The sequence below is a fragment of the Heliangelus exortis genome, chromosome 19 (assembly GCF_036169615.1).
Source record: "Heliangelus exortis chromosome 19, bHelExo1.hap1, whole genome shotgun sequence".
NCBI classification, from domain to species: domain Eukaryota; kingdom Metazoa; phylum Chordata; class Aves; order Apodiformes; family Trochilidae; genus Heliangelus; species Heliangelus exortis.
Window position 1 is genome coordinate 8,903,112 of NC_092440.1, and position 23,933 is coordinate 8,927,044.

The 23,933-nt window shown below is 38.2% G+C and overlaps 1 protein-coding gene across 14 annotated transcripts in view; it reads left to right on the forward strand.

Annotated features, from left to right (window-relative positions):
- RIMBP2 (RIMS binding protein 2) overlaps positions 1 to 23,933 on the forward strand; it is a 126,586-nt gene that overhangs the window by 97,742 nt on the left and 4,911 nt on the right. For 6 of the 14 annotated variants that reach the window (XM_071763247.1, XM_071763251.1, XM_071763252.1 and 3 more), the window contains 11 exons: positions 787 to 863; positions 1,659 to 1,768; positions 2,178 to 2,987; positions 5,189 to 5,340; positions 5,737 to 6,204; positions 7,841 to 7,990; positions 9,781 to 9,939; positions 15,300 to 15,417; positions 20,280 to 20,464; positions 22,661 to 22,829; positions 23,441 to 23,544. In XM_071763247.1, coding sequence (XP_071619348.1) covers positions 787 to 863; positions 1,659 to 1,768; positions 2,178 to 2,987; positions 5,189 to 5,340; positions 5,737 to 6,204; positions 7,841 to 7,990; positions 9,781 to 9,939; positions 15,300 to 15,417; positions 20,280 to 20,464; positions 22,661 to 22,829; positions 23,441 to 23,544 — 2,502 coding nt within the window. Of the gene's footprint in view, positions 1 to 786; positions 864 to 1,658; positions 1,769 to 2,177; positions 2,988 to 5,188; positions 5,341 to 5,736; positions 6,205 to 7,840; positions 7,991 to 9,780; positions 9,946 to 12,888; positions 13,615 to 15,299; positions 15,418 to 17,313; positions 17,464 to 20,279; positions 20,465 to 22,660; positions 22,830 to 23,440; positions 23,545 to 23,933 lie in introns of all 14 variants that reach the window. The other 8 variants (XM_071763243.1, XM_071763244.1, XM_071763242.1 and 5 more) reach the window with 4 other exon arrangements.

Here is a 23,933-nt window from a genome sequence, read left to right on the forward strand (position 1 = left end):
AACAGAAAATACAGTTTAGCAATGAGACTTAGGGAAGCAGAACTAACAGCAAGGAACAGAAGAAGTGCATGTCAAATTTAATTCTCTTTTTCTGTTATTTTGAGTTACCCTTCTTTTGAGAATGTCAAACCCTATTTTGCACAGTCATTCATTGTGTCCCTTTTGAATTATAATTATGTGATGCATACTTATATTATGCAAGCTTACAGAAATTAAGCTTCATTCTTTTTTAGATGTACCTAAGCCCAGGGGGAGAGTACATGAGTAAAAACTATAAATGGAGCATAGTGCTGTGAAATCTGAAATTAATAAATGTTACTCTGCAAAAATATATCCAACTTCCCTATTACTAGTAACAAAGTCTTCTAGAATAAGCATTATTTGGTTAGCTATGCATTTTTAATACTTAATTCAGATGAAAAGTGACTTGAATCAGCATTTTTCTGATGCACTGTGTTCCATACTGAAAACAAAGTAAGGACCAGCACAGGCCTGACAGTTGCAATTCGATATTCACTTAGTCCGGATCATAAAATTTCCCTCAATTTTTTGAGATCTGATTTTACTCTATCAAGATATCAAGAAATTGTTTGCCTGTTAGAATCTAAATTGCAGTTCTTTTTCAGCCAAAGCCCTTCTAAGTAAAATTAATGAGTTCTGTTCCATGTTAGAACGTATTTTCTTTTTTCAGTGTTGCATGTTCACTGCCTGATTTATGTCACCTGTCAGGAAACAGTGCACAAATATTTTTGAAATAACTTTTTTCTTTTTTTTTCCCCTCTACAGATGGATAATGATCAGAATTCCAATACCTCAAAGCAGAGATATTCTGGGAAAGTCCATCTTTGCATTGCCCGCTATAGGTAAAACCCCCAGATTGTTACATATATAATACATATTCATGATACTCAACATTTGGGGTTTTTTTTTCACTTTTATTTATACACTGAATTACTACCTGGAACTGATGTTATGAGTGGCAAACCTTGTCCTGTTTGCACTGGCTGAAAAATAGTGCCATTTCCACATTGTCAGAGACAGTCTGACATGGTGTGAGTCTCTTACCCACCACTGTAGGAAGCCTTCAGTGTCTGGATGAGATTTGAATATGTGCCTCCTAAATTCAAAGAGAATGTCACCATCTGTTCTTATAAACTGCTTTTTCATCAATGCAAGGAAAATTAAAAGTTCCCTACATCTTTGCTTTGCATTTTAAAATTTCAGGTATAAATTTATGTGACTAACAATTTCTTCCAGGACTGATATGGATTGAAATACATTAGAATTTTTTTGTCTGTGAGCAGGTTGCTTTAACTGTAGCTCACTGTTTATGTGTCTGTTGAAGTTTATAAACTTGTGTAAAAGACTGCCATGTAAAACAAATGGCATATGGGGACTGGAAAAGACCCCCACAACTGTGATTCCTTTAATTCACTTCAAAAATAAGGATTTGGCCAGTGTATTCAGAGACCTAGGTGAGAAATGTGTAAGCAAATTCTACAGAAAAGGATGTGGTTTGAAGTGCATAGCACTTAACATAATAGAAGCAATAAGACTGAACTGAGGAATTATCTTCGTGTGCAGTCTCTACACTTTTTTCTGATTAGTATTCAGCTGTGTGAGGTTTTAAGTGTTTTTCCATATGTGCTCCACTTCAGTTACAACCCTTTTGATGGACCAAATGAAAATCCAGAGGCAGAGCTCCCTCTTACGGCAGGAAAGTACCTTTATGTGTATGGAGACATGGATGAAGATGGCTTTTACGAAGGTATTTTTTTTCTTTTTTAAATCTGTGAAGTCATGCTAATTCATGTAGATTCAAATAATTTAATCTGCCAAAGATGCTTCCATTTTTTTCCTTCATTTAATAACAAATCAGTTGCTAAAATTACCCTTATCGTTAATTATCAGAGTTTCTACACCAGCAAAGCTGCTCTTTGCAGGCATAGCTAATTAGAAGATATTTTATGTTGTCAGCTTCTCCTGCTGGCAAGATTTAAGTTGACAAGAAAGCTTACTGGCAGTTCTGGCTTATGACTCACTGGACCTTTACATTGTTAAACTGTGAATGTTGTTTTTGTACAATTCTCATTTATATCCTTGTCCACATGTAAGGCACTGACACACAAGAGGAATGTTCATTCAAGGATTTTAATGGCATTGTTCTGTCTCACCAGGGGAACTTCTAGATGGACAAAGAGGACTAGTCCCTTCAAATTTTGTGGATTTTGTTCAAGACAATGATACCCGACTATCAAGCACATTAAGCAGTGAACAAGATCAGAATTTTATCAACCATTCAGGTCCTACTTTAGAAGGAGATCTCTTGGAGACAAGCCCACCAACTCACATAGACTCTAGTGTAATCAGCAATGGTGCAGGGACTCTGGATGTGAACATTGATGAAATTGGAGAAGACATTGTGCCTTATCCTAGAAAAATCACCCTTATTAAACAACTAGCCAAAAGTGTCATTGTGGGCTGGGAGCCACCAGTAGTGCCACCCAGATGGGGAACCATTAGTAGCTACAATGTTCTGGTTGACAAAGAAGTACGGATGAACGTAGCCTTGGGAAGCAGAACAAAAGCTCTTATAGAAAAGCTGAACATTTCTGCCTGTACCTACAGAATATCAATCCAGAGCATCACAAACAAGGGTAACTCAGATGAACTGCAGTGCACTTTGTTAGTTGGAAAGGATGTCATAGTAGCCCCCTCTAATCTTAAAGTAGATAACATAACCCAGATTTCTGCTGAGCTGTCCTGGCTCCCTACAAATAGTAATTACAGTCATGTGATCTTTCTTAACGAAGAAGAATTTGATGTTGTCAAGGCTGCTAGCTACAAATACCATTTTTTTAATTTGAAGCCCAATATGGCCTACAAGGTGAAAGTCATGGCAAAGCCCCATCAGATGCCCTGGCAGCTTCCCCTGGAACAACGAGAAAAAAAGGAAGCCTTTGTGGAATTTTCTACATTGCCAGCAGGTTTGATATTTTTCTCCCTACCCAAAAAGCTCTCCAGTTGACTTTCTCTGAAAATTCTAGATAAATTAATCTAATCTTCAGTTAGATGCTGTAATCCATGTCACATTCATGAGGAGGCAGGGGATTATTAAATTGCTTTATGATACATAAAATTAAATCCTGTCCTGTGTTACACTCTTCTTGGTTCCTGGGTAAGGACTGAAGCATTTTTTGGAAACTAATCAGGGAAAGGCGTTCTTACCATCATCACAGATCACATACTATGGGTTTTATCATATTAGTCTCTATTTGTATGCATTTTTTTCAGTTATAATACTGCTATTATATTATTGTCTGGTCTCTTCCTGAGTTCTGTGTAAGGAGGCACACAGGACAATGATACTGGTTGAATAGAGGGAGTTAAGCTGACATTTCTCCTGCTTTTAATGCTGTTGATTTATCATTTCAGTAAAAATGCCCCCAGCTCCAGCATTTACTATTTGTCTTAAATTATTTTAGTGGGGTAAAGTGGTGGTTATTGTGGGGTAAAGTGGTGGCTATTATAGAATCCGAAAGGAGGGGAGGGCATCTTAAACTTTGTGGATTTTCTGTGGGAGTCAGGAGATACTGCCTGGTGATGGCTTGATTTTACTGGCTATGTTGACCTCTTTGTTACTTGGGAAAGGCCTTCTGAATGAGTTTTTTTCTGGTCAAACTTAACATGCTGTATCTCCCTCTAGTTGCTGAAGTATGCTAAAGCAATAAATAAGCTCATTTTTGTTGAATTAAAATGCAGCAACTGTTTGGTTTGGGGAGAATGGAAGGAAGGTAACTTCTCCTGTAGGAGCAGAATACAGAAGATACTGGACTAGATGAGATGCATTCTTTATTGTAAACTGAGGAGCTCTGCTGAATTGGGAGCTCTGGCTGTCAATAGGATAGAACTACAGGGGTAAAAACTGAGAAGCTGAAATTCAATCCTAAATCAAAATCTCTGTCTTGGCCAGGAATAGCATTAGATCACTTTGCATATTTTGGCCTTGCAAGTTAAAAATACATTACAGGTGCATGAGGTGGCATAAGCTTAAAATTTATGTTGTGCCTGTAGTGTCCTAAGTATGACCACAATTTTATTTCCATGCCCAGGAGCAGATGAAATTCAGTTGTTGGCAAACTACTGAAATGCATTGATAATTTGCCAGTGTATCTGGAGGCTGAGGCTTGTGTGATATTTACACTTGTACTATGATCTTTTTGGTAGTAATGCATACACATTGTAAAAAAAAAAAGGTTGCTTTTTTGGTATATAAGCAGAAATTGGTTGTGCTTGGTTCACTGGCAAAAGCAAATTTACAACAAACAAGGTTTGTATCCTCCCAGCTATTACCCAGATTCCTACAGCTGAATCCTGCTTCTGAAATGTTTTAGCATGAAACACTTTTCAGAGTCTGGCTGTTAACCCAACAGAATGCCTGAAATATTAATGTACCTATAATCTCTGTGGTATTCTGTCCAAAGCAGACTTATTTATAGTTGTGTAATACTGTATAATAATTAAGAATGTACTTGGTGTACTATTACACTGACATACTGTAAATGCCTTAAAAGGTTAGTAGGTGAATTTTTTTTTTCTTTAGTGCAGAGACTTTAAACCAGCACGCTGCTGATTGAAAAAGTTGAAGTCTTTGCTCACAGTCCACATTCCATCTTAGTGTCCATGTGCTTCTGGCCCATAAACTGTGACTGGAGACACTGACAGTCCAGGGAGGCAGAATTTGAAAGTGATTTCTGAGTGTGTAGTGTGCATTCAGTGCAGAGATAGATACTAAAAAGTCATTTGCTGTCACCTGCATCAGTTTTCCACTAAGTGCCACTCCTGGGCCTTTTTCTCCCTGCATTTTTCTGTTAATGTCTTCTGCATTTGAAGTAGATATTAGCTACACAGCCTGGAAGCATAAAAATAGGTCAAGAGTAAGTTGCAAGTACAGATCACCTTCCAAAGAAATAGTTTAGTTACTGGCTATAAGCTGGGGGTCAGTTCTTGCACAGCTCCACAATGTGCTGAGTGTCTGCTTCTGGTTTTACATAATAACTGCAATAAGGATATTTTATCATCTTTAAAAATGCTTTGAGACCTGTAGTTTGCAATTTGCAAGAGTATCATTGCTGATGTCTGTGATTCTGATCTAAGGCTCAACAGTAACCAGGTTTGTCTTTCTTAGGTCCTCCAGCTCCACCTCAAGATGTTACTGTACGGGCTGGGTCCAGCCCAGCAACCATACAGGTGTCCTGGAAACCACCAACTCTGACAGCAACAGGGACCTCCCACGGTGCCAATGTCACAGGCTATGGCGTTTATGCAAGAGGTCAAAGGGTGAGTTTCCTTTCAGCCTTAGAGTGACCACCTGCTGTAGGTGACTTCCAACTGACAGGGAAAGTCAAGAATAAACATGTGACACCACTTGAAGGTGTATAGGGTTTTCTCTAGAGTAGAGGAGTAGAAAAAGGAGTAGAACCTACTCCTTTGTTTGTGCATAATGTGCTCATTAGCTTCCTTTCTATAAGCACTTAAGCTTTTGGGCAAATGGATTGAAAGGATTAAAGACAACTGATTCTAAATGGGGTGGGGCCCTATCATGGGCTCCTGCAGCTAACTCTGTGTTGGGCATAATTCACTCCATGTCATTACTTTGAAGGTGGTACTTTATTGGGGTTGAGGGAAGGGAAACAGATGTCTTCATGCTAATAAGTTGCTTGTTTGTGTACTCAGGTGGCAGAGGTGATTTTTCCAACAGCAGAGAACACACTGGTGGAGCTAATGAGGCTAAGGAGTTTGGAAGCCAAGGAAGTCACAGTTCGAACACTCTCTGCACAAGGGGAATCAGTGGACTCTTCTGTTGCTGCCATTCCATCTGACCTACTGGTGCCTCCAACCCCTCACCCCAGAACTATTCCCAAATCTAAGCCATTAGCAAGTGCCGGAGCCCCAGAAACCAAAGAGGAACATTTAGGCCCACATTTAAAAATGGATGAGTCATGGGAGCAGACTCGTCAGGCATCTCCTGTCCATGGACACATGCTTGAGCCACCTGCCCCTAATTTCCACAGCCAGCTTCAGGGGAGGAGGTCTCCATCACCTAACAGAATACTCCCTCAGCCTCAAGGCACACCTGTCCCACACACTGTTGCAAAAGCCATGGCAAGAGAAGCTGCACAACGAGTTGCAGAGAGCCATAGGGTAAAGGCAAACTTTTTCTTAAGGCTTTTTTTGGACTGGCTTTGTTCATTGTGGCACTTCTCATCAAAGAATTTTCCCATCATATGCTTTAAGGAGCAGATAATCATTCCTTGACCCTGAAGACCTATAGTTTGAGAAGACCCGTGCTGTCATGGAACCACAGACAATTTTAGATAATTGCTCTTGCAGAGTGCCCCTTTCTCAGTATTACACCTTCATAAATGTTTACAAATGCTTCAACAAAGCAGCCATGTGAAAGCTTTTCATTACAGCCCCTTTTGTAACTGCTGAACATCACTGCCCAAAGGATACTCCCTGGATATAAGGCCATTATGACCTGTGGCTGCTGTAGTGACTCAGATGTTTCCTAGTTAATTAAGGTCCTATATTTGAGGCTCCTGGGTCAGCATAGGTGATGTGTATATATCCTGAAAATGTGCTCTGGTTTTTCTATCCAAGCATACAAGATTTAAATATCTCCAGTGCCGTGGGCAATTATTTTCTCATCACAAGCTGCTCACAGTTCTTTATTACTTGTTTCAAGCTCCAATGCCACTTTTTTCATACATTCTCTTGGTCATTCTTCTGTCAGTTGTTAGCTGTTACATCCATTCTTTTATCTCCCATTGTATTTCAAAAATAATTCCATTAGTTTTGACAGTTCACACATGTCTTAACAGCCCCAATTTAATGACTGTCCATGTTTTGGGGCAATATTGAGCCAGTGGGTGATGATGCAGCTTTTGGAAAGCTGAATAAGTCTGGTTTGATAAGGTCTGGTTAAATACACATGCATGAGTGTATTTCTTCTTTTTCTTTATAAATAGAGCAAGTCAGAATAAGTATAATAGAGGAAGAAAAGGCACTGTGAAATATAATTTGATTTAAAAACCATATAGAGAAAGAGAATTGAAATACTTTTTCTGGTTTTGAAAATGGCTGATATAACATATGCTCTGAACCATGATTAATTACATTAATTTTACTGAAGCTTGAAATGTTTAATTTAAGGATCTGGACAGAAGTTTACAGATGGATTCACTCTTAATTGAATTAAATTCTGCCAATGATATTTATCACATTTAGTGCCCAGTAGCAGCAACTCTCTTACTGTGGTAAGACGAGTCTTCTTGTGCTTCATCCAGCCTGTTACATGTCTCGTTACTGCCATGAGAGTGAGCAGCAGGATTCAGAAGCTGAGGATTAGGGTCACCTCAGAGCACAAGGAGAACATGAAGTCCCATTCTATAGCTTTTTTTTTTTTATTGAGGTAAAAATGCTGCAGTGGCCAAGTCTTCTGCTAACCCTCTGCCAAGGGGAAAGCAGTGTCTTGTTAGGAGCCTCTGACTGTAGGATACTGAGAATTTTGCCCAAAGTGGTACTGGTAAGAAAGCTAATGTGATGTTGATAGACACATAAAAGCATAACTTTGTTTATGAGCAAGAGTAATATGACAAGCAAAAAATTCTTGAAAACCCCTGAAAGGTTAAAGCCAGGGGATACCAACATTGCTTTAACCCGTGTGTATATTTAAATGTTGTGTTCTTGAATCCTCATGTCTTACATTTGCCATTTCAACCACTGGTTGCAGGAACAAGTCTGATTCACAACTTGCCATTTTTTGTTGCTTTGCTAGATGGAGAGGAGGAGTGTTTTTAGTGAGAGGAGTAATGCAGCTCAGTATGCTAATTCAGATGATGAGGAAGATGGCTATGATTCTCCTAATGTCAAAAGAAGGGGGGCTTCAGTTGATGATTTCCTGAAAGGGTCAGAACTTGGAAAGCAAGTAAGTAACCTGATCTAGCTGTTGATTTGCTCTGTAAATAGATAAGAAGGACAAGGGAAGTAAGTATTGGAGACAGACCTGAGATTCAGAGACCACCTGGGACATTCATAGGAAAGGCAGAGCTAGAAAAGATGTGAAATGATGGCTAGAAGTGGATCAAATACATGGCCACAGAAGTTTCACTGGAAATCAGCATGTTTAAGAGCACCTAGTTATTGACAAAAGAGTGTGCATGCTGCATTACATACTGAGTTAATTGACTGCAAGCAGAATTGTATCATTATTGCTTACATAATAACTCCTAGTTACAGTTTATGTGTCAGTTATTGTAGTGCTTGAACTAGAAGATTTATTTTTAAAATTAAGTGGTTGTTTAACAAGTATTCCTGTTATTAGAATTACAATGGATAAGGCTTGAAGACAGTTTGTTATGTCTCTCTAGTCTGATTCCCCAGTCAGTCAGGGCTTTACTCCACCCATATTGGCCTCTGATAATCTACAAGGCATGGTGCACATAGTTGGGCAAGTTTTGTAGCACTGTGCCAGTGCAGTCCCCAAGTCTATTTGAATACAACCCAGAGCAGGAGTGAGTTTCTATAAAAAATAGGACCAAGATCCTGCTGGAACAGAACTGATAGATAAATACAATTTAGAAGACCCAGAAAGTTCAGATGTGAAAAAATGAAGCATTAGGATACAGCCTGATCTTTCAACTTCAAAAAGAATCCAAAAATATTGTGAAATGGCAGTGGCTTTTTTCTAAGATGATCCTAATATAATGCATCTGAAGGATCTGAAAACATTTATGGGCTTAGCACTAAGAATTACTTCTAAAGGCTTCACCCTACACTCTTTGTAGGTACAGAACAAAGAATTAAAAGAGAAAAAAATTCTCTCCTGTACTTGGAGGGCAAATCCATCTTCACTTTGGAGAAAGTGCCTATTGTACACATTTTCTTCTCATTGCTGGGATTGTTTGATACCAGTGTGTGATAGCAACGGTAAATGATGTGGTTCCACAGAAATTATTTCTTCATTAGAGTTGCTGGGGAAAGGAATGCAGTAGTTTCTAGCATTCTAAAATATTCCATCCTTCAAATATTCTACTGAAATCTAATAGTCAGATGACTTTACGTGAAAATCTGTCCTTGGAAGTAAATGACTTTGGGTTTTGATATGATTTGTTAGATATAATGTTTAGCAGAGGCCATTCCTATTTATCATTAGCAATTCACTAGGACTTACTTTTTACTCCTCATCTTTCACCTAACTGGAAATGTATAGCAACTTTAGCCAGTCTATTTCTACAATGTTTAGGAAAATGAGAGTTTCAAATTTCATGAGCTAGCTATACAATACAATAACATCATACAAGAATTAAATGCTGATCACTTAAATTACAATGTGATGTAACAAACAGCTGTGAAGAACAGATGATATGTGAATTATCCTAGGGCTTTTAAAATTTGGTCAGCAAGTCCACAGATGCATGAAGGACCTCTTTAAATCAAGGGAATTTTATCAAGGCTAAAACTAGATTTGGTGCTGTGAATGCAAACCTTTTTCACCTATAGGATTAGAATTGAGGTTCATTAAATGGGAACATAAATGGGCAAAAAAAATTATACATGATCTTTTCCTAGAACAGCGCAGCAAGCTGCATAATGTAGCTTATATGTAGTTAATAGTGTGATTATCAAACCTAGGAAATGCTTTGGTACTCACTGTTATACAAGGAATTTCAGCTTTACAGTCAGCAAAAATTTTTCTTCTTCCACCCTGTCAATCAGCCTCACTATTGCCATGGTGAAGAGTACCACACAGAGAGCAGCAGAGGTTCTGACTTGTCTGATATAATGGAAGAGGATGAGGAGGAGCTGTACTCTGAAATGCAGCTGGAGGATGGAGGCAGGCGAAGAGTCAGTGTGACTTCACACAATGCACTTAAGGTAAATGTTCCTGCAGAGAAACCTCTGAGGTACCTCATATTTTGATTCTCCAAAGCATTTCTTTTAGTCAATTATGGATCTTGCAGATCATTAATATTCACACAGTCCTACAGGCCTATAACTGGGGTGAACACTGATTTCAAGGCCTCTTCTACGTTTTTTGTTTGGCTGAGTTTTTTGGGGATTTTTGCATTACTTGACAGCTAATCTTTTAACTGACTGTTTTCCTCTATGTCATTGTTGAAGTTGCAGTTTCTGCTCTAAATCTGGGGACCTTTCCCATGTCTATAAGACAATATACTACATGTGGTACCCAGACCATGAGTTATTTCTGAACAAGGAGAATTATGTAAATAAACATACATAGAGAAAAAAAGAGCTTTAGTATTTCATATCTGAGAAATTTGTCTGTGTTTCCAGTGCTAGTCCCATCTCTTCCACAGGCTTTAAAGTGTGCTTGTAAGAAAGGGAATTGGGTCAGCTTTGTTTGATAAATGCATTATCAGAAATTCTCATGCTCTGATTATTAAGGAATCCCCAGAGACATTAAGAAATGCCTACCAGAAATATTGCCTTAGCAGAGGAATATTCATCATGAAAGACAATTTAGTATAATAGTTAAAGCATATGTTGAATATGGAACCCACCCAATACAGAATGTATATTTTCCATGGTTTATCTGTATGTGTAAATTGTGTTTGCTGTTTATATGTATAGCAATTACATTAAATTGTGTTTTCTTACAAAGCTGGGTAACTTGAATGATAAGAAAACCCACAGGCTGATTTTTCTTTTTTCCCCATTATGCTGTTATTTGACTAAAAAACTACTGTTTTCTCATGCATACAAGAATTTGGACCATTCTTGTAACTGTATTCATGTACTTTAAATTAAGTCCTTTTATTCTAATACTATCTGGAATGAGACAGGTACTTTTGAAAATCAAACAATAATGAGTGTTCCTGTTATTCTGCTGTCATAAAGGTTGAAACCTTCTGCATGCTGCTTCTGTCCCTTTCCTCTGGCAAAAAGTGACCTATCCCTAGATTGTATTCTTTATGCATCAGAAAGTATATTTATTTCTTACTTTTAAATTAGTATTCCCAATGTTAATATTTAAAAAGAAAGGTCCAGACCCTTAATCAGGGCAGTATTCATTTTAGACCTGTCAGAGTCTGCAGACACTTGCTGTAGCAGTGTGTATGAAGGGTATGGCTGGCTGGTTCTGCAGCAGTGGAACTCAGTACATGAGTATTTCTTGTGGAGGGACTCATGGATGTCTGACTCTCATTTGGAGGATGTGTCCCACCATTCTGATAAATTCTCTGATACGAAACACAGGTGCTTGATAATTTCCTCCTTTTCACTAGATGCAATTTTACTTTGCAGCATCATTAATTAGGAAAAAAAAAAATTATGGGATTTTCCTCCATGTAATGAATTCCTTCTCCTTTTGCATCTGAAAATATGCCAGCCATGCCCTTGCAGCTGTCATTGAGTTTTCTCCCCTGAGCTAACAGATGTCCCCAATAATAAGGAAACATTTTGCATGTAGATATATATTTGCTTTACTAGGAGACTGCTTTTCCCTCTAATGGTTCCCTAAACCAAAGGCTGATACAGGTGATCCAGAAAAGATTCAACTCACTTACCCGATCCAAGCATTCTAAACTGCTGGATATTTGAGCTCTGATCAAAGCTTGCTCATATTAATTGACTTTTGTCCACTTTTATGGCAGTTTATCTCAAAATTTTCACAAGTTTGATACACATTTTGAAAATAAATAAAATTAGGTGAAACAAATTTAGCAATAGAGTAACATTTAAAGCTTCTAATGCCTGAAAGGAGAAGACATCCAAAGGCCAGTTAAGTTTAACAATCTCAGAGAGAGAGAGAGAGAAAGAGAAACTGCTGAAGTCTCCAAGATGATTTATAGGTGCTGTTGTGTCCTGCCTCATCTAGGCACTGAGTAAAGTACAAGGAGAGGTGATCTCCATGATGCAGAATTTATAAACCGTGTCAACCAATAACAACGCCTCTTGCATCATTGTTCTTGTCTCTTCTCAGAGTCCAACAAAAATACTGCATAGAATTCTTCTATCACACCAACCTCTGTTTGGTGTAAATGTAATAGAAAAATTGCAAAATGTGTCTCTCATGTTCAGGATGCATATTGTATCCAGGCTGGGATAGTTTTTACTGACCTCTGCTATAAACAGAGACTTTCACTTCACTAATAGCTGATTTTCAAATATCAGTTTTATCAAGCTATGGTACAAGATTATGATGGAGGTTTTGATGACAGTGCAGACCAAGTGACATCAGAAAGCAGCCTGCTCCTCAGGGTTCTTTTTGTGGAAGCTAAGCTTCAAAAATAGTGCATTTTTTTTGCAGTTTTACAAAGGAAACTAGAACTCCTTTAATGGAGTTCTGGCAAGAGATGTAGGACTATTTGCTACTCTAAAGGATGTTTCAACAGATGCAAAGTGAGAAAGCTTGATAGAACAGACTTTTCATTCTCAGATACGGGCTCTGGTTACAAATAAAAATTAAATAGCTATTTGGCTTGGGGCAAGGAAAATACTAAGCATTAGTGCTGTGTTTCAATGCCATTCTCATTCACCATGCTGGAACCTGTATGCAGCTTTTATTGCTTTGTTTTAGATGCATGGATTTATTCTTGTTAACAGCATCATTCAGTTGTTTGTATTGACCTCTCACATTGTATCTAACACCTAGCAACTTCTTAATCATTTGTTTGTTTTTCACAGATACTCATTCAAAGCATGACATCCTTTTCACTAAATAAGCTGCATGTCTTACCTTTGCCATTGCTCTAAAACTAATTCTGTCTTTATTTTTCTTTTCTTCTCCCTTCCCCCCCATTTTATTTTTGTCACACACTATTTTTTTTCCTGTCTGGTTTTTAACATTTATATAATCTTAAGGAGTACGATAAGACCACTGAAGCCTCTTTTTTGGAACAGCCTGACTTTTCACAGCAGATGCATCACAGTAAAAAGCTTTTCAGTATTCCAGAAGTAGCTGAAGAGGATGGCGAATACTCTGAACTGCTGTACAAGCAGGGTTTAGGTATGCCCTATAAAAAGAATCCCACAATAGCTAGAGACTCTAGACAACCTAGGCCCTACAATCAAGACCAGCAGCACAACATCTGGTACCCAGCCAAGCACAGAATTTCAGGCATGGAGGATTTTGCTGCAGAAGACAAAGGATGTAAATATAGCCGGTCCTTATCCAGGAGCCCAGACAGTGGACTAGACTGTGGAAGTGAAGAAGAGGAATCCCGTTTTAATTTCAGATACACCTGTGATTCAGTCTCTGCCAACCTTGCACCCAGCTGTTGTGCAGAGACCACTAACTGTTCCTGCAGGAAAAGCATGAGGCCATTGCTTGCTCGCAGGAAAACTTTAACCAGACAAAGCAGCATCGAAGAAGATTTTGGTGACCTGAGTCCTTCCTATGTAGAACCCAGGAGTGAACAGGTCAAGCCCAGTTATGAGAAAAAGTATGAGACTCAGAAATGTAATAGAACAGATAATTTCCTTAATGAAGATGTTCAGGGAGGCTGGAAGACTGACTTAAAAATGGCTGACACTAGGGCAGCTGGTCTACTTGCAAAGCCATCCCACAGAGATGCAGAAGACTCTCTGGTGTGTGAAATAAATCTTCCTTCTACCATCTGCTTGCCAAATGAGTCTATTTTCTCTCTTTTATTCATTTTTTTTCCCTTTTTTTCTCAATTTTTAGAGTTCATCCTTTGGACTTATCAGCTACCTTTTTTCCCCCCTTTTTTTTCCCCTCCCCGTTCATTTCTGTTTATTATTCTGCATTTTCCTTTACAGTCCTCTTTTGTGTCATGCTGAAATCAGTTTGATTTGCTTTACAATTATTTTCCCATGGAAAAAATTACAGTAATGGCTGCTTTTATTAAAGGACAACTGAATCTAAATTTTAATTAAGGGTTAGCTGAACTATAATTTTTCAAAAAGATTGTTTTTCTTGATTTTGCCCATCTAAATGTTGCTTTTAAAAAAAGCTGCATTTTGACTGAAAAGGCATTTCATCAGGTTTTTTTGTCAGTTCGTTGTGTTTTGTTTTTTTTTTAATGTCAAGGAATTAATTTCATCATGTTCTTTTTATTCACCTCATTCCCAGAATTTTCAGGATATGGTCTTCATCATGAAACATCTCCAGACAAGAATCAAGATTTTCCCCTAGTGACAGTGACCCAGATTTATGGAGTCATGGGTTTCATCATATTTCCATTCTGTGCTCTGCACTCTCACTACTTTGCCTTCCTTTTTAGACCATCTCTTCTTGCCTTTGAAGTTGCAGACTGCATCTCTGCATGAGAATGCAGGCAAACAGCTTCTTCCAAAGGGAGAGGCCAGGGCCATTCAGTGTATCTTTCATGGATGCCTCTGTGTGATCTTGCTTATTTGCCTTTCTGTCCATTAATCTATAGCAGTCTCTCCATGCTTTGACAGATGCATCCATAGGCTTGCCTGCTTCCTAAAGACCAAAGAAGTTCTTTACCCTTTCTGTCTGAAACAATCCAGAGTGGAAAACCTCAAATCTAGTGTGTTTCATCTAAGAGTAGAAAACAGCTGCCCGCTCTTCTAGCCTAGCAGTTTATGCTAAAATGATCCTTAAAAATTTCTCCCATTAAAATTGGTGCCCAACCTGTATTAACTTCCATGGCTTCATGATAAACTCTGGAGAGCATTAGCATAGTACCATTTAGTTATTAAAACAGCAACATTTTCTGCAAGGATAGGGAACAGTGAGAGACAGGTGTGATGAGATGAAGTGTGTCTGCTTTCCCTTCTCAGTGTTTCAATAACCTTTGAAAGGCTTTAACACCTGAAGGCCATTATAGAAAACTGTGCTCCAAGACAGATCTTTGTTCACATGCTGCAAACTGGACAAAGCTATCTAGTTGCATAGAAAAAGGTTTGCCTTCTCAGTGCAGTCCAATCTCCACAGCTCTCATGACTCGTTGTACTACTCCTCAGGGGATAATAACATCATCTTAGCAGCAACAACAAAGGCAAAAGAATATTTCAAAAAATTATTCTTTTCTTTCCTTTTTGTTCTGATGTGTGACTGCTGGTTACAAAACTCTGCCATAAATCAGGGAACCATATTTTCTTTTGCAGGTTTGCCAGGCAACAGCATTTACTTTTCAGCTAACCTTTCAGTTAAAAACTAAGTTTAGTTGCCTTTAGAGCTTACGCTGCCAAATGTGATTGACCTGATTAATGTCCAACCATGTAATTATAATATTGCCATGCATGTAACTTACAAACCTGTTTTTTTCTGTTGTTTTTTTTAGCTTTTAGGTAATCCATCATCTGCAGGACGGCCTGAAAGGGCGGAGCATGCAGGGCGAAGGTCCTCTCATGGCAGTGCAGTGCCACAAAGGTCTCGACCAATGTTGGTCCCTTCCATTGGTTAGTTGGACAGATTGGTGCATTTCTGTTCTTTGCAGCCACAGAGTTGGAAAAAGGTGGTCCTAAAAAAAAAAGAAACAGACACTTGTCTTGAGCAATGGGTACTCTTAGCTTAAATGGGATGAAATGGAACTAAAATGGAATGGAATCTAAAAATGAAGGTACTGGGGTTAAGCCTAAATACAGTTGGATTTTACTTAAGAAAAAAATTATAATGCAGGCAGGCTGCTACATATAATCAGTAAAATAAATGTACCCATTCAGCCATCCATTCAGCCATCCATCTTCCCATTCATCAACCATCATTTTGCATTCACTTTCCATTTTCTTGACTACTTTTTGGAATTTAGCAGGCAAAATGGAAGCTTTTAAATGTAACAAGTTAGTAAATATATGCAAGTTCTACTATATTTGATAATTCTTACAGCATCATCTCTATTCTCATTTACTTATGACTTAAACTATATGCTGGTGTATACCAGAAAATCCAAAAAGTAGTGCAGAAAAGATAATGGAATCAGGACACTATGGACAAATACCTATCTGTTAAAACTTGCACTTTATACTGACAAGTAAGAAACATTCACACTGAAAATCAGGAAACACACGCAAAATGAAAGCAGAAAGAGCTCTATGAACTATTAGCAAAACTTCATTCCATGAAGATGTAAAGTTGGTCTTCTTCCTGTCCCTAACTTGGACTTTTTATCTGTAGATCCTGTAGGCATCTTCAGGAGAAGAAAAAGGCAGTGTCAGGCAATGCTCATCTCACATTTATGTGAATAAGAGAAGTCACAAATGAGGATTATGAGAAGGAATAAGCCTGATAAGGACTGCTTGAATTTTTGAATATTAAATATTTTTCCCTTTTCATAAAATCAAACTACAGTGCCTGTACTATAGAATAAAAGAAAAATCTCCCTAGTGGGTACAGTTATTCGGTTTTCTGCTAGATGATTGTAATTATTGAAACCACAGAACAGAAAGCCCACAGCTGTAATGCATGAAACTTTCTTAGCATTTTCAGTGTACTATGGCTGTAGAGGCTGATTCTTGTCCCCCACCCTGGTGTAAACCAGGACAATCTCCACAAGTGTCACTGGGATGAAAATGATACAAGGAAGAATCAGCTACAGGGAGGTTTTTGTGCTTCTCTTGACATGGTGTGAAGACAGGTAGATTTTCATGGTTGGTTAGTGGGGTTTTTTTCCTTTTTTTCTTCTTTTTTTTTCAAATTTCTTGGGAAAAAATTATTCCTTTACACGTATGCCTGGAATTCTCAGTGAGTTATTCAGCTGAAGTGTCATTTTAGTGATGGAAAGTTCTTAAGACAGCTCTGGAAACTTAAACTAGTGGGAAAGATCTTCAAAATTGTAATTTTATTAACATTCCAATGTTAAAACTTTCTTCAAACTGTTCCAGAATTTAAATTCTTTGAGGTATTTTCTCCATTAATCTCTAAGTACTTTGAATTAGTATCTTCTTCCAGGTAGGATTTTAGTAAATTAATTAAGTTTTGGTTTAGGTTGATACTTCAGAAGGTGAAACACAATTTAGATTGCTCTTGACCTTGTAGGTCTGGCAGGTAGGATTGTTTAAAAATCATAATGAAAGATGATTCCTATCCAAAAATATAACAAATAATATATATGCTGTCTGAATTTAAAAAAACCACAAAATTCAGGTGCATAAAAAAAAAAAAAGAATATATATTTATGCCATTCCCCTGTTGAAGAAGGATTTCTAGAGGCTGAGACACCTGGAAAAGCTTCTGCATTGTTTAGCCTTCCTATGACATGCAAGTCAGAGAAAAGGTAGGCACAGCCTGCCTGCAGGAGCCTCCACAAAGGCAACTCTCCACCATGTTTTAATAGATCATTCCCTTTTTCTCCATAGAAATTACAATGGACAGTAACAGTGAAGGCGGTCGGTCTCGGTCAGGTAGTGAGGGAAATATTTCACCTGTAAAAGAAGAAGCTTATTATCCCAGCATTGGACACAAGAAATGGGCTCAGCAGCGTGCCATGGCCTCTGACTATAGACACGGTATGCCCAACATTCCTCATCCTTTGTGACACACACCTTGTAGAGCTGCGTGTTAACAAGTGTGGTTTCTGTATGACAACGTTGCATGCAATGCAGAATGCCAGGGCAGCTCACTCCTCAGTCCTGTCTGCTCTCAGGTAAGTTTCTCCAGCTCAGCTGGAGGGGACAAACAGCTCTTAGTCCTCTGTCCTGACACTGCTGTGCAGCCACCTTTCCATACTTGACTGAGTCTGAGCACACTGCCTTGCATGAACCTCTGCAAAGCTCTGCTGCTACTAATGCCAGTCAGTAGTTACTGTACACACCTCAACAACCATCCATCAAAATGACATTTCCACTTGGTTCATATACAATATATATTTATACATATCAACTGGAGAGGGACAAAGAGTAGCTGGTGTATCACAACAGGGAAGCAGCTGCCAAACATCCTGATTTAGTGCTTGGGCTAAATGAAGATTTGGTGTCTTTTCAATGACCACACAGGACTTAGGCTTCATCCATCACTTATAATTTTAGGAATAAATGCATCATCATAGAGACAAACTGGTAGTACATGAATAAGGCAGTTATACCCACTACTGATAGTGTTTGTTGCTTCATCAACATAGCAATCGTTACTTGACAAACAACTCAGTATTTCATAGTTCATAACACAGTGAACTGTCTTAATGCATGAAAGCAGCCCAGGCCATATATAGAGCTAAGAAAAACAGGAGGGTTTTGTTGATATCTGAAATGAAACAAAAAGGGCCCCAAAAGTTTAGGGAAATTGTAATTTAACCATTGAGTTTCAAAGCAAACATTTGACTGACTTACAGCCAGATAATCAACTTGTATACACTGGTGTTTATCTCATTAATTCAGTGCAGTTGTGTTTACAGCTGTGCCTGTGCTGGGAATCTGCCTGACTGCATCCAGAGACAAAGATTTCACACACACAGTTGTGTGCATGTGTGTGATGTACAAATGTGACTCTTGAAAGAAACAAGATAAGTGGGTAATGAGCTAATTGAGATGATTTACCTTCTGGGTCAGTGAAGAGAACATGACTATTCTGAATCAGATGTTAGAGGCCAGTGTATTTAACAGATTCACTTGGCTATGATTCATGTTTGCACCTAGTCCCCATTAATTGCAGCTGTATGCAAGAATCAGTATTTTTAATATAGAAACAAAAGCCCCCCCTTAGGCAACTTATTTGTGGACCTGACTGAACCACAGAATGACTGCAACCTGACTGTGGGAAGAGAGGAGAACAGAACAGAGAAGAATCCCATCCTTTGTGTCCCATTGCTTTCTGTCCCACATGTGCCCTTCTCTCACACTTCCCTTCTGTGCTTTGTGCCTGCCTAAAGCTTCCTGGCTGGAATCTTTCCCTGTCTTTTTGCCATTCTGCATTTTTCCCTATTCACATTCTTTCTTGCCTTCTGTACCCAAGATTTAGTAGCTGTTCCCTTAAGGCTGTGACCCTCAGAAAAAATTATTATGGTAGTTTCAAAATACTATAGTTTGAATAAGTTGCATCTGATGACCAGGAAAGAAGAGCAGTATTATCGAAGAGGTTCCATATTGAATGTTCAAACTATAAAAAAGAGTGTGAGTCTTTAATTTGTAAAAGATTATTACAGTAAAATTGTATTAATTTAAAAATTTTTAGATACAATTTTGATATAGTTGAACTATATTTTCATTGTAATTTGTAACATTTTCTCAGTTTATTCATTATGAAGGATCTTGTAAACTGGATGGTAAGTGTTGATTCAGCAAAGAACAAAAGTATGTAACTTCCACTGAGGTTAGCAGGACTTGCACAATGAATCAAGTTTTTTTGAAGTGGTTTATGATTTTTATGGCTTTATTTTGGGGGGGATTTCAAGCTTGTATGGCTTGAAAGAGCCTGATTTTGGGGGAAAACACTGCATGCTCTTTGACAACAGAATTACGAGCTTTGGAAACTCATCAAAACACTCAGTGTGAGCCATTTTGGCCCAGTTTTCTAATTCGCTTTTACTGAAGTCCATCCTTGAGTATGTTGAATCATAGAGTAAGGTCTTCTTCAGGTTGTTTGAAAAGTCTGAATGATGAGTGAGACAAAATGCCACTTTTTTTTTTTTTTTTTAATGTCCTAATTTACCTAGGACCCTGCAGTGGAGAGTCCAACGCAGTGTCAAGTGTTCTGATATTCATGGATGATCTTTCCTAGTGTGCTTATGGTTCAATGCAGTCATAGCTAACCATTCCTCCTGGATTTCAAAATATCTTTTTAATGTTTGGGTTGATTTGAGGCACTGCTTATTGACTGTGTTTAAGCAAAATCCTGGGCAGTGCAGTTCCAACCCTGGCATAAGTAACACAACTGAAATACATTTCTTCTTGCCTCTGTGGAGATAAGAGGTTGTAAAGATGTTTTAAACCTGGTTCTTAGAACATGGTATGTCACCACAGCTGGGCTGTGCTTTCTTCTGTCCATAAGAGCAGAAAGGATCCAAAGCATGGTTGGTTTGTAGTGATGCTTCATTCATTTATGGCAAACTCTAGGAAAAAAAAATTGCTTTCTCACCTGACCTGTGTTCAGGTGTAAATGTAGGAGATCAGCCCCACATCCAATGCATGCAGATTGCATATGCTTTTTTAAAAAATAACAACTTGCCTATTAGAAGAAACACCAAGCTAAGCAGGATATCCACTAAAATGTTATTAGGTTTGGGTTTTTCACTGAAATGCCAAACATTTTTCAAATTTTACCTGGAATAGTTGAAAGATGAGGCCAACTTGTATTACTGAGTTGTTCTTCTCTTAATTTACTTTCCTAGATGGCTATGGTGGTCGTGACCATCTTTCTCCAGATATTTATGAAGAATCAGAAACTGACCCAGGCACAGACGATATTTCTACTCGAATATTTGTTGCACTCTTTGACTACGATCCGCTGACGATGTCCCCAAATCCTGATGCTGCAGAAGAAGAGCTGCCATTTAAAGAAGGACAAATCATTAAGGTGGGATCTAAAAATAAAGGAAACGAAGGACCCAGTAAATACAGGGTCTCTTTTGTTCCCTGTGGAGAAAGCAACTTGTGTGACAATAAGTTCAAACTGTAAATCTCAGTGGATTTGGAACCTTCTATCTCGTGCTAATGGCTTTAAAGTAATTAGGTAATGGGGAAAAATCCTGAAGTTGCTATTAGGGCCAGGCTCAATCAGAGATTTACGTGCCCATACCAAAATTATGACTCAGAAGCCCTCAATGTCCATTGCCACAAACCCTGCAGGAAAAGCTGCTTCAGAGAGGATGTTCCTGCAAAGGTACAAAAGTGCTTAGTGTTGTACCTGAACACTCCTAGTAAGTATACACTTAAGCTTAATTAAGGTCTGAAAATGAGATATTTCTTTTTCAGAGTCAGCCTTTGCTGAGACTGGGAAACCTATTCCCTTCTCTGACTATTAATATAAATACAAAAACTGCCTTTAAACAGGGCACAGAAGACAGATTTCAGGAGATGGAGATTTCAGATTTCAGCCCTGTTTCAGGAGACAGAGAGTGTTGGGCTCTGTCAGTGTTTTTAGCCAATCCCCTGTCCCAGCTGGTACATTTTAGCCCTCATTTAGGCCTCTGGCCTCATTTTAGGATTGTGAGGATTTGCTGATTTCATTTTAAAAAGCTAGCAGATTTTTCTGTTGAATCAGCAAGTGTAAGCATCTCCTCCTGCAGTTGTGTATTTTATCAGTCTGATAAAATGCAAAATGGGCAAAGTGAGAGAGGCAAAGGAAACAGCTGCTGGTCATCCAAGGACAACTGAGGTTTCATTGTGATCTGAAAGAAAACCTGAAAAAATGTACTCATTTGTTACACTAAACATTTCAAAGTTAACGTAAAATGGTAACTTAAGCCATGAAACTACTGACTACCTTCACCTGTGCTGGACTGGCTCCTAAAACAAAGGTCTGTATCCTAATCCACAATTTTCTTTTAAGGTTAAATATTGTAATGTTAGGTATTTTGTCTACCTCCTTACATGCTGTAAGTTTTATGCCAAATATACTGCACTTTTTTTTTTTTTTTTTTTTTTTTTATAGAGCGAGAGAGCGAGCTTATTTTTCTTTGCAAGAATGTTCACGTCACTCAGATATTTTAATGACTTCTTCACAAGCACTTACATGTTTGGCATTGGAATGTCTAGAGATCCCACATAAGTTATTTATTGTCACTGATGTTTGAATTGTATTTGGGACCATGGTGGTTATTATGTCATCTGATGCTTTGAATTTCTTATTGAATTGTTGTAAAGCTGGATTAGTTTGCATTTCCAAAATACTTCTCATATGTCACCTGAGCAGTGGGATGGTGGAGGGTCAGTTCCACCACGAGCTGTATGAAGTCTGTGTTATGGTCACATACACTGTGCTGTGTGAAGTAGTGGAGCCAGGTAAGCCATGGATATCAAGTGTTTAAAAGTGAACACTGTTCCTGCTTAAGAAAGCTGAGGCTGTCCAAAGATAATTTAATGAACTCTAATTTTAACTGAAGGGATTACTTTGGGGATTTTTGTTTTTTTAAAGAAAATAAAAACAATTGAGCCTCAACAAGCAACAGTCTATACTCAGTCATCAGATTGGCCTTAGGATAATTTTTGTTTAGAACAGTCCTTAATCTAGGCCTCTGTATCACTTATGCCCTTTATGAATTGACTGAATTTTTAGAATTTAATAGAAATTTTGGGTTTACCTGTTCTCAATGAGAAAAATCATCCTATTTTTATACATCAATTCATATTTTGTGGAAACACAAGCAGAGCTTCAACAAGCACATATATTGAGGGTATTAAGTATAAGGCAAGAATTTGTGATGATATGGAAGTTGTTGTATTCAATGTAACACTAGGTACAACTTTGCAAATGCTTAATTTTTAATCACAAACGTGAGAATTAACAATAAAGCATAGTTTTGGCTTAGGAAATTGATGACCTTTAATGGTGTCTCTCACTTTTTGTTCATTTGCCTGCTAACAAAAAATGGCCAAATTTTGCTTATGTATCTAAAGTCATAAATTAACGTATTTAATTTTGAAGAGTAAGTCACAGTAGTAAATATGTCCCAACTGTAGTAATCTATAATTTAGCAACCCTTCAGACTGTGTTAAAATTCCTAAATGCTAAAACCTTTATTGACCAACGTTATAACTCTTTAAATAACAGGTTTATGGGGACAAAGATGCTGATGGATTCTATCGTGGAGAAACCTGTACAAGAATTGGCCTTATCCCATGTAATATGGTCTCTGAGATCCAAGCAGATGATGAGGAGATGATGGATCAGCTTCTGAAACAAGGCTTTCTTCCTTTGAACACACCAGTTGAGAAAATAGGTAAAGAAAAATATATACACTTCCTTCCTTTCCTTCTGTTCCCCACAGTGGAAATGTGTAAAATTAAACAGTGCTTGAGAATGGTTTTCTGCAGTCAGTCTTGAAATTCTCTTTTCTCTTGGGGCAGCTGAGAGTGTCCATTTCTCCTTCCAGTACTGAGCAGGAAGTTGAAGAATTCCAGGCACAGAATTCCTTGTGATTAGAAGGAAGAGAATAGTCAGTGTAGAAGTCTGAATAAAATGAAACAAACATGAATTCTTTCACAGTTTGGCTTTGTAGAGCCTGGTAACTGCCAATTCTTACAAACAAGAATGGCTGAAAATCTTGGAATGATAATTTTGCAGATACATGATGTTTGGAGGATGCAGTGGCTTAGAAAAAGAGGGCAAACAAACTGAAAAAAAGTATTTAGGAGATAAACATGCTGGTTTGAAACCTTTGTATGTGTTAATAGGTTTGGTAATCCGTGACCTATCACTGCTCTGCTGGAGAAATATCAACATTGTTACTGGACTGATGTGAAAATGCTGTGGGGAAAAGACATGCCTTGTTTTCTTTTCCAAAATAACTTTGATAGCTTTCTTTCCCTCCCTCTCCTCCTGATGAAACAGAAAGAAACAGAAGGAGTGGCAGGCAGCACCCAGTGTCTACAAGGAGGATGGTGGCACTCTATGACTATGATCCAAGAGAAAGTTCTCCCAACGTTGATGTGGAGGTAAGGACACAGCCCTTTATATTCTGTTGCATTATGGAGCCATAACACAGTTTGATAAGGACTAATGTATATGGGCCCTGGCTGTGCTAAAAAAACAATAATTCAGATTTACAACCATTGCTCAAGTGTTTCCAGGCAGATGCACATGACACCCTGTGACTTCTGCACAATACAGCACAGTAGAAGGGCATTCATAATCTGTTGTATTTCATTGCATTAATAAATACAACGTCTTCTCTGTGATATTTGTCTAATAAGTACAGAGATATCTTCAACAACAGAGCATTACTAGACATTAATCTCAAAACCAGCTGATCATTAGCTAGAGCTGCGTTATGGATTTCTCTGCCACTTACCTAGATGCAGTCTCCCATCTTTCCTTACTTGTT